Below are 13,604 nucleotides of genomic sequence, written 5' to 3'. Positions count from 1 at the left end.
CTAAAAAACCTTCACTGAGCTGCCTAAAGTTAACGTAAGAAATTCAGACATCTGTAAAGACAATGCACCTGATAGTCCTTGTTTCTACCAGACAATGGCCAAAACCAAGAGCTAACCTAAACTGATGTTCTCATAAGACAGATCATCTCCACAGTCCCTTGTCTTCTCTTTCCCATTTACTTTTTTGTTCTGGGCTCATCTGCCACATTGTTCCTTTGTACGCACCCTCTATTTTCCAACTTTTCCTTCGTTTTTGGCAAGCACTGGTTAACCAGAGAATACACAGGCGGCTTTAGGACTCTTAGCACCAGGCAAAATGACACAGCCTCCTACATCTCGCAGTGTAATTGTACAACTGTGAAATTTCTACCATCCATCTGACAGGGGATCCATTTTCCACAACCAGGATGCAGTTTTGGTCTAACCCTGTTGGTTAACAGCGACGGTTAACAAGTTAACAAGTTTTGCTTGCCCTGGCCCAGAAAGGCCTGTAATACACAAACATTTAAACAGCAGCCAGGGAAGGCATCCAAACTTCTTTCAGGAGCAGATAAAAATCATCCTTAGGCCTCTCATTTGGACAGATCTAATGTGTGCAAATGTGGCCAAAACCCAAAACAAGGAGAGAGATCGCTAACCATTCAGCACAGGAATTCAGAAAGAGATCAGCATCTGACTATGCATAAATGAGAATGATTTGAGAGAGGGAAAAACCACAATTTGCTGTTGTATTTGCTGTTGTATTTGCTGATGAAATCCTTAACATTATAATTAGCATGAATAATATTAATATATTACATTAATAATTTCATTATATAACATTCTTTTCATAAAATAATTGATGTCTTTTTTCATTTTTTACATTACTGAAGCCATTAGGCACCTTGGCATGGGACTACCTCCGAAAGTAACTCTTGTAGATCTGTGTCAGGTATGCCCCAGGGTCAGCCTTATTTTTCTGCCAAGCGTTCAGACTGATGGAACTATAACTCATAGCTTAATTTTAAACTGATTCTGTTTTTCTTATTGCTACAGTAGAACTCCTGGAGTCTTATACACTGCTGGCTGCCTACACACTCCATCTGAAGTGTGCTGCATGCTGTGTCTCCTATCTCTCCCTCTGCTGCTATTACTTGCTCTTTGGTGCGCCCTTTCAAAAGAAAGCCCTACTAAAGAATTTAATATCATTGTGACACTGAAAGGAAACCTCAAGAGACAGAGCTCCTAATCATCAGGGATTATTCCTATATAATACCCCGAGTACACTTTTTTCCCTCTTCAAATTTCCCCTGAAATTTGGGGATGAAATAGGAAATTCCATTAAATGCAATTAGCACGGTAACAAAATATACCTGCATCTTTCTAGTGTGGGTTATTTTCAGCTTTTTTGTACACGTACTTTTCTGCTTATTTTCTTGCTCTATTTTGTATGCAACTGTTAAACTTCTGCCTTTCCTGTTTTCTCGCTAACGTAATCATAGTTAAAGTTACTTCCATATAAGCTAATAAAAGTGCATCTGCTTAGAAAATTTGTGAAAAAAAGTCTATAGATTGTATAAAACGTATCAGTTTGGTTTTAAATTGTCATGGCAACAATGACGTCTTCAACTTTAAATGACAGAGTTAATATTTGTGGAATGTTGTGCTCATAATATATTTTGGGAAGCTGCAATAAAGAAGAATAAACTATTATTTTAGAATATAAACCTGAGTGACATATGAATACATCTCATCACATTTAAATTTATTCAGCATTTAGCACTTACTGTTTACAACAAAATCACCTCAGAAAACAGTCTTTCTGATCTCAAATAGCATTTGCTCAAGCCAAATCAAGGCGGAATTTTATCATGTTCATTTTATTATAGCTCCAATCTCCCTACAACCGCAAACGTCTGAATTCATAGGTTTAATTCAACATATAATTCAGCATACAGGCATTTCCCAAACCTATCATCCCAGTGAAATAATATGTTAAACACATAGTATCAAAGGATTTTAACATATCAACACAGAGTGCTTTTAAGGCCTGTGACGCTGACAGAAAAATATTATGAATCATGTTGATGAGCAAGGTAGTTCAGGATTACCTTTGAGCAGCAGAAGTCAAGCAATAAACAAACAGCAGAGTACTGCTTAATGGTTAGGGACCATGCTTATTTTTGCTTCGGTTATTTGAAATGAAAACTGTAGATTTTGCTGAAATTAGTTATTAGGACAGATAAAACTTTATATGCAAGTCAATGAAATGAAATGTAAGCCAAACAAAATACCTTCAGCCACAGAATTCTGCTATTAAAAGTATGATTAGCGTTTAACTTTACAGCTATCCCTGGCCATAACTTAAATGCCTAAAAAAGACTGTCCTGCACAAGTCTTCATTTGCAACATATCTTGTAATTTTAAGATAATTCATGAAGAACACCAAATGCTTATGCACTCATTTAATATGGGCTGTGTCTACATACACAGTTTCTCCTGTTCTAAGGTTTTCTTTCCTAATCCAGCTGTCACTGCTGTTTATTTGTTTCCACATGCAGGAACAGCTTTAACTTTGTGTCTACAAAATATACACAGAATGTTGTTTAGTTCAGTGCATTGAACTGAAACATAGTGTAACGCAGAACAAGGTGTTTGAAATTATTTTCTCTTGGGTTTTTATGTTAATTTTTTTACAGCAAACTATGCATATGTGTAGATCTTTAAGTAAATGTAGAAAGCAACAGTGCACCAGAGCTTTGTTAGAGTTTTATCATGTCTGTTAAATACTGTGCTAGAACAGCTTCACCACGTGAAGAAAGAAGAAAAAGGTTTATTATGTAATAGTAGCAGCAGCAACATTCTGCTTTTTTCACTTTAGCTTTTAAAATGTTTCTAGACTATTATTTTGGTCTACGGTGATGGAAATGCAAAGATGTGCCACAGGTAGATTTGCACAGCAAGTAAAAATGATAAGGCTGAAAGCAATTCTCTATCTTACAGACTTCAGAACCAAGGAAAGACAACATGCAAATTCCCTTTTTGCAAACCTGTAATACCAGCATACCTCTTTACTAAATCCATAAATGAAGGTCAGTATTACTAATATAGTTCTGTATTTTTCACTGTTTAAATTCATGTTACGGATTACTGCACAGATTGTTAAATAAAATGAGTTTATGGCCAAAATGTAAATGGTCTTATGAACAACACAAATTAATCTTTCTCACTGTCTTTTAGTAAAAGGTAATGAAAAAGAAAAAAAAATGCCTTAGTAGAATTTATGTGTACAAATAGAAGGTAATTTCTATTGAGGTAATGTTCTAGAAATCAGTCTTTATACACCCACAAGCATCTATTGACATAAGTGAAAGGATTACATAAATCTTCACAGTATGAATTTGGGAAAATTGAACTACTTAAAACAGTCAAGGGCAGAAGGAACTACAGACAGGGTACTCAAAGCTATCAGTAGTGAAAACCTAAGACTTCTCACATATTTTGTACTCTCAAACTGGCAGAGAAAAAAAAAAATCAGTTTTCAAATATTTTGTTGACTTTTTTGTATCCTATAGTCATGCTTCTGAAGCAGTGAGAACCCAATCTGCTTTCCTAGCAGAAGAAAGAAAAAAGTAGAAATACAGTAACTTCAAACAGGTTTTTTTTCTTTAGGTGTAACAGTGAAATATGAAAGAATCAGACTTTAAGACCTGCTTTTTTCCATATATCAAGAAGATTAGTGTTAGGGTTTTAATTTTTGTTTTTTTTTAAAAAAAAGCTTTTTCACCACTGAAAACTAAAGATTTGAGGTTTTTTCATGATGTTATAGGTTTGACATAATAGCATGCACGGGACGGCTGTGGGAGAGGCTGTATTTCAAACTGTTTGAGATAACTGACGTCCACATCAACCTGCTGTGAATAGAAGCCAAAAAGTAACAGGAGATAAGAGCCTCAAGTACAACAAGGATGCATTAGAACCATGACTAGAAAAAGAAGAATGGGCAAGAAGGGCAATGGGCAAGAATGGGCAATAAATCAGAACTTGCTTTTCATCTAAATTTAAAATACAGGCTCAAGAGGCAAACAAATAGCAAGGAGATGGCATATTCCCTCCATCTGATCTCATGGAGTTCTTGAGAAAAGGAAACTTTACAGGTGGGAAAAAGACTTGAAAGGAAGAGTACGGCTTGACCTCAACAGATGTTTAGTCTGTGAATCTGAGTGGGAGTCAGGCATGAGATAACATTGGCAAAGAGGTTTTGTGGATATTTTGGGTCTACATACTGACATTTCTTCCAAGTCTCATTTAAGAAAGTAAATCCTTTTATGAATTATGTCTTTCTATTTCAACATCCCCATCTCCCTTTACAAAACTGCAATTATGTCATTATCTTCAGAGATGCATAACAACTAGTCTGTATATAATTTGAAATACCATTAAAACACTAAATATCAGGAAAGTAACATTCATGTGAAGCAGAGCATTCAGCTGTGCAAAAGCTGGAAAATATGCTGGTCTGTCTTTCTCATTCCGTTCCCATTCATGAGAGCAGTGCCCATTTCCTCCATCCTCAACAGCTGTGTGGCTGGAATTTTCTTTTTGGCACAGTCTAGGAAAGTGATAAAAGCCCTGGGAAAATCTATGAAGGAAATAACAGTGCTGTAGTCTACATGCTTAGCAGTAACCACGGCTGGCCACAGCCACAAGTGCATGGGGAATTACACTGCTGGCTGGTCCAACATCACGGGAGCAGGAGCAAACACGCTGCACAAGATTGAGGTGATGACGACAGGGAGGATTTAGGCTCCTCACTTCACAGTGGTAAATTCACACTGAATTAAAGGTGGCAATAAGGGTGATCACACTCCATAACTGAAGAGCTGTAAGGACTGGAGAGCCACCTTCCTGCCAGACACTGAACATTCACTGCACTGAACAAGATACAGACAATATGGAAAAATAATCTGACCATAAGATAGAAGCTCTAAACAAAACAAACAAACCAACCAACCCAAGAGACACATTTGGCCATATTATGGTAGCAGAAGCTCCTTAAGTTTGTAGTCTGACTTTTCTTTTTACTTGGCTGAGCAGCCAGCAATTTTAAGACAACTGACAAATGCAACAGATAAAAAAAAATAACCAAATTTCTTTTGGGTTATTCAAAGAAGTGTTGGTTTATTTTCCATTCAACCAGAAAGAGGTATCCAACTGAACCTAAGGATGAGCCACCCCTCAAACATCCATTTTCCCCGGAAATCATGTTGGCATTAGATTTGACATTATTACTTAAGGAAGCAAAACCAACACTGTAATGAGAAGCAGTTGTGCAACAGAGATCCTTAAAGGAAGGTTGTTGGTAAAAACATACCCTATATTTCATTCTTTAAAAGCAATTGCCTTGTCTGCAGTGGATAACTTCTTCTATTCCAGTAGCCACGCCTAAGAAATCACAACAATCACTCAACAAAAGTAGTTCAGACTGATAAAATGAATGAAATTATTCATCAGAATTTAAGGGGTAGGATCTCCCTTCTCCCATCCTAGGTAGGTTATCATTTATAGACTTTCAGCAGTTTCCTCCCACCGCTCTTCTGAAAGATGACAGATTCATTTGTGTGGAATTTTTTTTTTTCCACTTCTCAAATGAAGGCACAAAGAGAAAGTAATTTGTATGTGTCAAATTTGTGTACTATGTTATCAAACTAAAACTGACAAGGGGTTTGGTTGCTAGACTTCCTGCTGGACGTAAAATCACCTTGATGAATCCACTTAGGAGAGATGCAAGATTTTTGAAGATTGTCTCACTGAGCCCCCAGATCATAATGCAGATAGTCTCTGTAGTATAGATTTATAAAGTACATAAAGAAACCATCTAGAATGTCTGTTATCACAACCAAATTTTTCAGACTGCTGCCAACGCTTCAGCATTAACACTGATCTTGCAATGCTGTGAACAAGAATGCCTTCTACCTAAAGACATAGAAAACTCAGGATGCCTAGGAGACAGTTTCTTAATTCAGGATCAAGAAACAATCACTATGTGGAGAAGACCATCACATTTTGTGGTGACAAGAGATGGGAATCACCTGTACAGAAACTACTAAAAGCGTTACAAATTTTAACAGAGAAGAAAACCTGGCATCTATGATGCTGCTTTTTATGAAAGCCAAACAAAAATACCTTCAAAACCTAAATGTGACATTTCACGGGACTGGAGGACTTCAGTACCATGAACTAAAATTCAGACAACTAAAAATCCATTGCAACAGATTCCCTGTAGAGCCAAAAGAGAACACCCTCATCTTGAATAGTAACTGACCAAAACATTTATTTTGAGCACATGCTCCAGCACACTTAGCTAGTAAATAAATAACATGGCTCAGTCTTAAAAGATTAGTCAAGAGCTAGTTATTAATTCAAGAAGCTTGTTCTAATACTGTGATGTACTGCATCTTTGCCTAGTAACAAAAAAGAAACACAGTACGTAGCATCAGACTCAAAGCTTATTGAAGTCAGTGGGAACTTCAGAGCCTTCCCAAACTAAAATAAAGCAGTTGCATAAGCCAGGAAACACGATATATTCTTTTAACATTATTAAGAAATTTTATCCTTACACAAAACAAACAAACAAAAAAAGAAGCTTTTAGAATGAAACATACTAAACTCAGCTGCTCACTCTAACCCCGTGTGATCATTTTATGTTGCAAAATCAATCTCCAGCAATGGCTAAAACTTATGGGGAAAAGCATAAACAAAGCATGTAGAACTGACACTTCTGCTACACACTTGCAGCTCTCAGCATTTCACTGTGGAAATCCCAAGTCAAAAGCCTATCTAGATCTCCCTATTTAATATTTACCAATGAAACTGTACTTCACAAAGTCACTGTATTTTTTTTCCTCCCACTCACAATTAAGGCCTCCACAGCATCTCATGCTCTACAGCACGAGTTCTACAATTTCCTTCTTCACTGGGAAAAAAAACCAAACCCTCCTTCATGTTAAATTCTGCTCTGTGACCACTTCACATAAAAGAAACAAAAAGAGTTGTTTTCTATTAAACTTTTATGCTAAGTGTGTGTTCTAGTCTACCAGCTGCCTTTTTCCCCCCAGCTGAAGAAATTTTGCTTACTGAAGTTTTGTTCAAATGGCCACCATTCTGTGCCGTTGACACAGGGTATGCTTTACAAGCTTGGGTAGCATTCAAGCTACGGGTGCACCATGGGTGCACTATAGTAGCCTTGTATGTTTTAAATTGGTCCTAAATTCCCTTTTTTCACAACCTTCAAAATTCTGTTTCTCTTTTTAATCACACCAGCACTGAGACGATGTTTGCAGACTCGCAATGACTCTCAAATCAAGCAGTAACAGCCTCTTGTGGTACACGCGCAGTTATGGCTTCACTCAGCTTCACGATTACCATCATTTTGCATTCATCAACCCTGACCTTCATCTGAATTTATTGTCTTGACACTTAATGGTGGGATCTCTTTCTCCTTATTTGAGAGGTCTATAGCATAATCTCCTGTGTCTGAGCGAGACATCTTAATTCCTTTTATACCCATGTCTTTCAGATGGCATTCAAAATAGGACGGATGACTCACACCACTAAAATATGTATCTCTCTCCAGCAACTCTCTAAAGTGAATCTTAAAAATCAGTTCAGATATAAGTTTCACAATGTTAGAAAAATCCCACTTTGTATTTTGAAATTCTACAATTTACAGTGACCTCTACTTTTGACAGTCCTGAATAATTACAATTACTTAGCAATAACAATTTGTCAGGCCATAAAGTATCCCTTCCTCCAGATGGTTTATGCATGTGTTGAACAGAAGAGATTCCTGATGAATCCACTGGTAACCTCCTTTTATAATAAAAAAATAACCATTTACTCCTGCCCTCTGTTTTATTTTTAAAGATTGCCATTATACTTGCATCTTCTGTTCCTCAGGATGAATAAAGATTACACTCAGCAGTTCATAGTTCAGCATGTCACACCTGACTTTTTTCAGACCACTTAAGTGAGGACCATTCGGTTTTAGTCATTTGTTATTATTCATCTCAAATTCAAGTTTCTTTTTAAAATAATGGATTTCTATAAATTTGAGCTAAAATTCATTTTACTGACACTGTTAACTTGAGTCAGTTTTTCACTTTATTCCCTGTAAATAACGGCTCATGCAAAAGAATCACTCTGACCTCATTTACAGAGGATATTAATGCAAATAGTTCATTAGTTCTTCTGGCATGCACTTATCTTTCCTAAATGCTCTAATTATACCTTGATCAGGTTTTTTCAACACCACATTCCTGCAGGCTTCTTGCTTCCAATGAGTTTAACTCCTGGTTTTATGCTTTTAGCAAATGCAAAATAATCAGTTAAAGTAATTCCCTCAGGATAATTTTTCAATCTTTCTTATCAAAGTTTACTTCTAAGGCTGCTAGGCTCACGCTCTTTTCCATTCTCCTTACTTGGACATGACAAGTACTTTTTAAATAATGGTTGGGTTCTGGATTTGATTTTTCTTTTAACCTCCAGAAGCTCTTTTTTCTTCTGTTCACTCACTCTTGGATTTATTTTTATATAAAAACAATTAAATAAAGTTTTATCCCATTTTGGGAGGGTGTTCACTCCCTTGGAATGTTTTCACTAGTGGCATACATGTGCAATTAGCGCTGAGTATTAGAGAGTCCCTCATAACCTGCAAGCATTTTCTCTTTACATACTAATTTTAAATTCCCACTAAATAGACTCCACATTTCTTCATAATTGCCTCTTTATAGAAGTTAAACACTATATTGTATTTTCCTCTACTGTATGGATGCAGAAGTTCAGCTGCCAAAGTTCACCCTCACTTGTACAGAATCTTTATTTTCAAAACAGCCACATACTGAGCCAAGCCATTTCTGCACCATTCCTAAATGGATCAAATTTCACCATTGTCCCAGAATCCTTACAGTGCAAGTAACTAAAATCTTTGAGGAACTGGCTGCAGGTACAAGAATGCTAACCAAAGATGTTATGCATACAGGATTTGGTTTTCTGTTTTCTTCAAATTCAATAATTATAGCTCATGCCTTTTAGCAATAGATACAGATGATAGAATGGGAGATGAGGAGCCACAGAAAGGAAGTAACCAGGGATATTCAGTCCAACCCCCAATTAACATAACTATCCATAAACCAAAAGCAGAGAGAAATACCAGGTAAGGAGGTACCATAAAAACTTCCAAATTGCTAAAGGCCAGGGAAGTACATGAAGGCTGCATCATTGGAAATGTGACCTGGTCTTACACTCTTTCTCCTAAGCAGCCACTGTTGGACATAGAATACTGGGCTGAGTGAATCTCTCATATAGCTGCTCTTGCATTAAGTGCCTCAGTCATCAAGAACTTGGAAAATTCACAGCATTTCAAAATTGAATAGACAAAAAGAACAGAACAAAAAAAAAAAAAAACCAAAGAAAAATTATCAGGATTTTCCCTTTGAAGACTTATAAAACTAAATAATATAGAAATCTTTGATCTCCCTTCAAGTTTGCTAGTCTTCCTTGCATTAATAATTACTTAATATTATGTCAAAAATACAAAAACTAAACCAAGGACAACTGAACATGCTCTAAGAGTCAAACATGATTTCCAATTTGAAGTGAAGAAACTTGGAATCAATAAATATATGAATACACAAACAATACTTTTCACAAAGTTTAGAAATTTCAGGGGCAAGCCAAGTACATTACTGTATAAATGCACACAGGTTTCTCAGAAAAGTCCGAATGGCCTTTCATTTGAGTTTGGAAAAATACAAGCAAAAAAATATTTCTCTTTGAGAGCACTCTTCACCATGTCTTCACAGGGGCACTGCAAACATTTGCTATTACCAAACTCAGGAAGCTCAAATTATCCTGGTTTTATTTTCACATCTCTGAAAAGAATCGGAGCACAAAAAGCAATCCTGTAAACTGTTCAGTGGAAGCAGTCACATGAAAACATCAGACTAAACACAGGACAAATTGTGCACATTAATAATATTTTCAGAAAGACATGTTAATATTGATTTACAAACTCACCTTTGATGCCCAGATTTGAGTTAAAGATTTTTTTTTTTAAATGCCATTCCACTTATGTTTTAATATAGACATTCATACACACCAACCACCATTTTTCACAAAAGTTACCTCTTCTAAAGAAAATACTCAATGGAGACAATACAAGATGAATAAGGTTCTTGAGAAAATGGAAACCATTTCTCTTTGTTATGCTTATTATCATATGATGCAGACAGTACAAAGTTTTATTGTGTCCTTACATTTTCATTTACTTGTAAATGTTTGCATGACAGATATGCTAGTTAATTATAGGTAATAGTTTGCACTATTACACAGGTTTTGAAACAAAGTTTTATGTGTTTGGGTTTTTTTTTTTTTGGAAGGGAAGGTAAAGAAGGAAATCAAATACTGGCAACAAGACATGTTTGTTTAACTGGACCCCAAGGGCATCATTTTTTTGAGTATGCCAGTGGGAGAGAATGAGAACTTCTACCAGAAGCAGCTGAATGAGAAGATGCATAAACCACACTAAATTCTGATAATCTCTCCAGAAGAACTTCCTGCCAGATGGTTTATAGCAGCAGGTTAAATATTTTCTACTGGGCACTATCATGGCTTTTCTGATTCTTTTAAGTACCACCTGAAGAAGGAGAATTTTAAAAAGAAAAAAAAGAAAAAAGAAAAAAAAAAAAACAAAACCTACTCTCCAGGATCTTTCTGCTTTCTAGATAAATGGAAAAACAAATTTTGTCTGTGATGACACTAATTCCATGCTAACAAGCTTTTTCAAAACCTGCTCAGTGGTGCACAAAATACTTGAGCAGTAAACCTAGTAAAATTTGAAGTATACTAGAGAAAATGCATGTCATGGCTATTGGAAATCACCTCTATCAAACCCTTCCATAACAAGTACAGAAAGTATCCTTTATTACTCAGTTTGGATAACAGAAATTAGTCATTCCATTTTCACTGCAGTATCTGTCTGTGAGCTAGCCACTCTTTTAAGTGAAATCACTCATGGAACCATAACGTATAAATCTCTGTGGCCTGTAAGCAGAAAGTAACTCATTATCCAGGAAATCCTGACGGAATTTCAGGTAGTTTGCTTCAAATCTCATTGATTCTTGTAACTTCTAGATGGAAGAGACACTCTAAACACTAAGAAAATGCTGCTTTTATTCATCGCTAATTTGGGGAAAACCTGCTTTGTTGGGCATAAGTAACCCATTAATGTACAACACAATCTAAAAGCATTCACCTCAAAAGCGTCAAACTCTACAGACAGAGGAACAGCACAATCACCTCTATGAAGGAACTGAATACACCACATTTCCTGCACGCATACAGGTTTCCGTCACTTTGATAACATCTACCAGGACCATCTTACAACAGACTTTATTATTATTCAAGACAATCAGAATTCTCAACCAAAACCAACATACCTAGAGCACTGAGGCCTCATGTCCTCCCTGATATTTCTAATAATAAAATGCTTAATTAAAAAGCCATACACACAACACCTTACCTTTGACGCCATACGCATGAACAGTGAGTTTTGATCCTCTGCTGTTCTCATCTTCTCATTTTTGACCAAATCCTTCAGGCTCATACTATCATCATCCTGAAAATACCTTACTCTTTCTTTATCTATATGAGTAGGGACCTGGAAACAAACATATTGAAAATAAATATTAACCTCGTGAGAAAGATCAACTATAAAATGCAGATCCTAATAATTTCAACAAGTTTAAAGAATCATGAATCAAGCTAAGCATATCCGAAACAATTGGGCTTGCTGCTTCATTTGACCTAAGGAAAAGAACATCCTTCCCTTTCTTCAATTGGATTAGTACATCTAAATAAAAATATAGCCTCTTCCCACAATCGCTATACCCTTTATATCCTTAAGCTATCAGAGCTACAACATTACTACTCAGGAAAGATGTACAGTAATTTACTGAAACAGTTAATCAGCTCACAGAAATGGAATATTCCAAAAAGTAATCTTCATTATTCACAGAAGCTTTTGAATTGTCAAGTCACAGACACTACTGAAATACAGCAATCACAGACAGTACTGAAAACTTGTATAAATGTGGTACCTCTGCTGGGAAATGTTGCCATCTTAGACAGAGTGCACAAGAGAACAGAGTTTGTCCTTTAAGGCAGGACTAAACTAAATCCTGAAGGAGCATAGGGAATGGTCATTAACATAAAGCAAGATGGCATTTTCCAAAATGGAAACAACAGGAGGATGACAACCAATTCTTCACCCTCTTGTGCCTTTCACTCCTCCACAGCAGTGTTACAAACTGATCTGTGCTACTAATCAAGAACATGCTTGCTAGAAATATGAGATATCGTGATCTCCTCTTATCCCAAGAAGATCGAAATATTAGTTTATTTACTGTTGCAAGCAATTATCCTAAGAATAAAACACTGCTCCAGCCTCCAAGCTTCTCACTGTTCCCCAAAGCACTTTGTTACAAGGATTAGGTCATATTTTTTATTATCAGCAGTAGCAGTATTTTTTATCAGAAGAAAAGAAAAAGAAAATTAGCCCCTGAGACCTGAGTATCTCAGTAACATCTTTCTTATTTTGCAAATATTCACCTCTGCTAATCTTCATTATTTACATAACTTTATGTAATATAAACTACTTGGCTAAGAGACTGTAATAACTTGAAAAACTTACTTTTCCTTGAATGTGCATTTAAATAAGCCCTAAAGCAATCCCTAGGGAAACGTAGTCTGAAAATAAACTTAATATATGCTTAATAAATATGTACTCTAACACTTAATTACAATCATCTTCTGAGAGGAACTTTTTAACTACCTATTGACTTTCTGATAAGACACTCATATTAATTATGGCATCATAAAAGTAAAACTACAAAATCATTTCAGAATTACATTTTAATACTCACATTTGTAAAACTTACCATCTGTCGCTTTCTCCGTCCTCCTTTTGGCTCCTGTGGTTCAGTTGGTGCAGCCACAGGCCATGCCCTTCCACTTTGATCTGTTCTGACAAGGACCACTTGTTCATCCTCTTGGCGGCTTGAAGCCTGTGTCAGGTTTTAAGATGTATTTTAAAACATGATACAGAAAAAAACAAAAGAAACACTTAAACCACACTAAATAAGTGTTTAAAATCCTAAGGATTAAATAACAGATTCTTTACATTTTGCATGTTCATTATAATTTAAAGCAGACAGTATTATCTTACACAAGGTATTCTTTTCCACATTCAAAAAGAACAGAATATTAAAAATATATTCAGCTAGTTAAGTGCACAGTTAACAAAACCTTTCCAAAAGAACCAAGTTTGTATTCTTGGTTCTTTCTCATAAAGCTTTACCCCCAGAAGAAATACAATGCTTCTGAAGACTTAAATAGATAATATTGAATTAACATAGGCCACCACCATTATAACGGTGTATTCCTGAAAACCATCTGAAAAGCTGCAGCACATTACCAGTTCTGGGCTTTTTGTGGATTGGGGGTGTTGGGGGTTTTTTTGTGTTTGTTTGGTTGGTTATTTTTTTCCTTTCCAAACTTGGCTAACA

The 13,604-nt window shown here is 36.0% G+C and overlaps 1 protein-coding gene across 2 annotated transcripts in view; it reads right to left on the bottom strand.

Moving 5' to 3' along the window:
• The window catches only part of CWF19L2 (CWF19 like cell cycle control factor 2), an 86,791-nt gene that overhangs the window by 17,440 nt on the left and 55,747 nt on the right, over window positions 1-13,604 (bottom strand). For both annotated transcript variants that reach the window (XM_072850611.1, XM_072850612.1), the window contains 2 exons: window positions 12,978-13,103; window positions 11,561-11,698 (listed from right to left, as the gene is read on the bottom strand). In XM_072850611.1, the coding sequence (XP_072706712.1) occupies window positions 11,561-11,698; window positions 12,978-13,103 (264 nt within the window). The remainder of the gene's footprint in view (window positions 1-11,560; window positions 11,699-12,977; window positions 13,104-13,604) is intronic.

The sequence above is a fragment of the Ciconia boyciana genome, chromosome 1, assembly GCF_034638445.1.
Source record: "Ciconia boyciana chromosome 1, ASM3463844v1, whole genome shotgun sequence".
NCBI lineage: Eukaryota > Metazoa > Chordata > Aves > Ciconiiformes > Ciconiidae > Ciconia > Ciconia boyciana.
The sequence above is the reverse complement of the archived record's forward strand: the minus strand, read 5'-3'. Positions and strand labels throughout refer to the sequence as shown.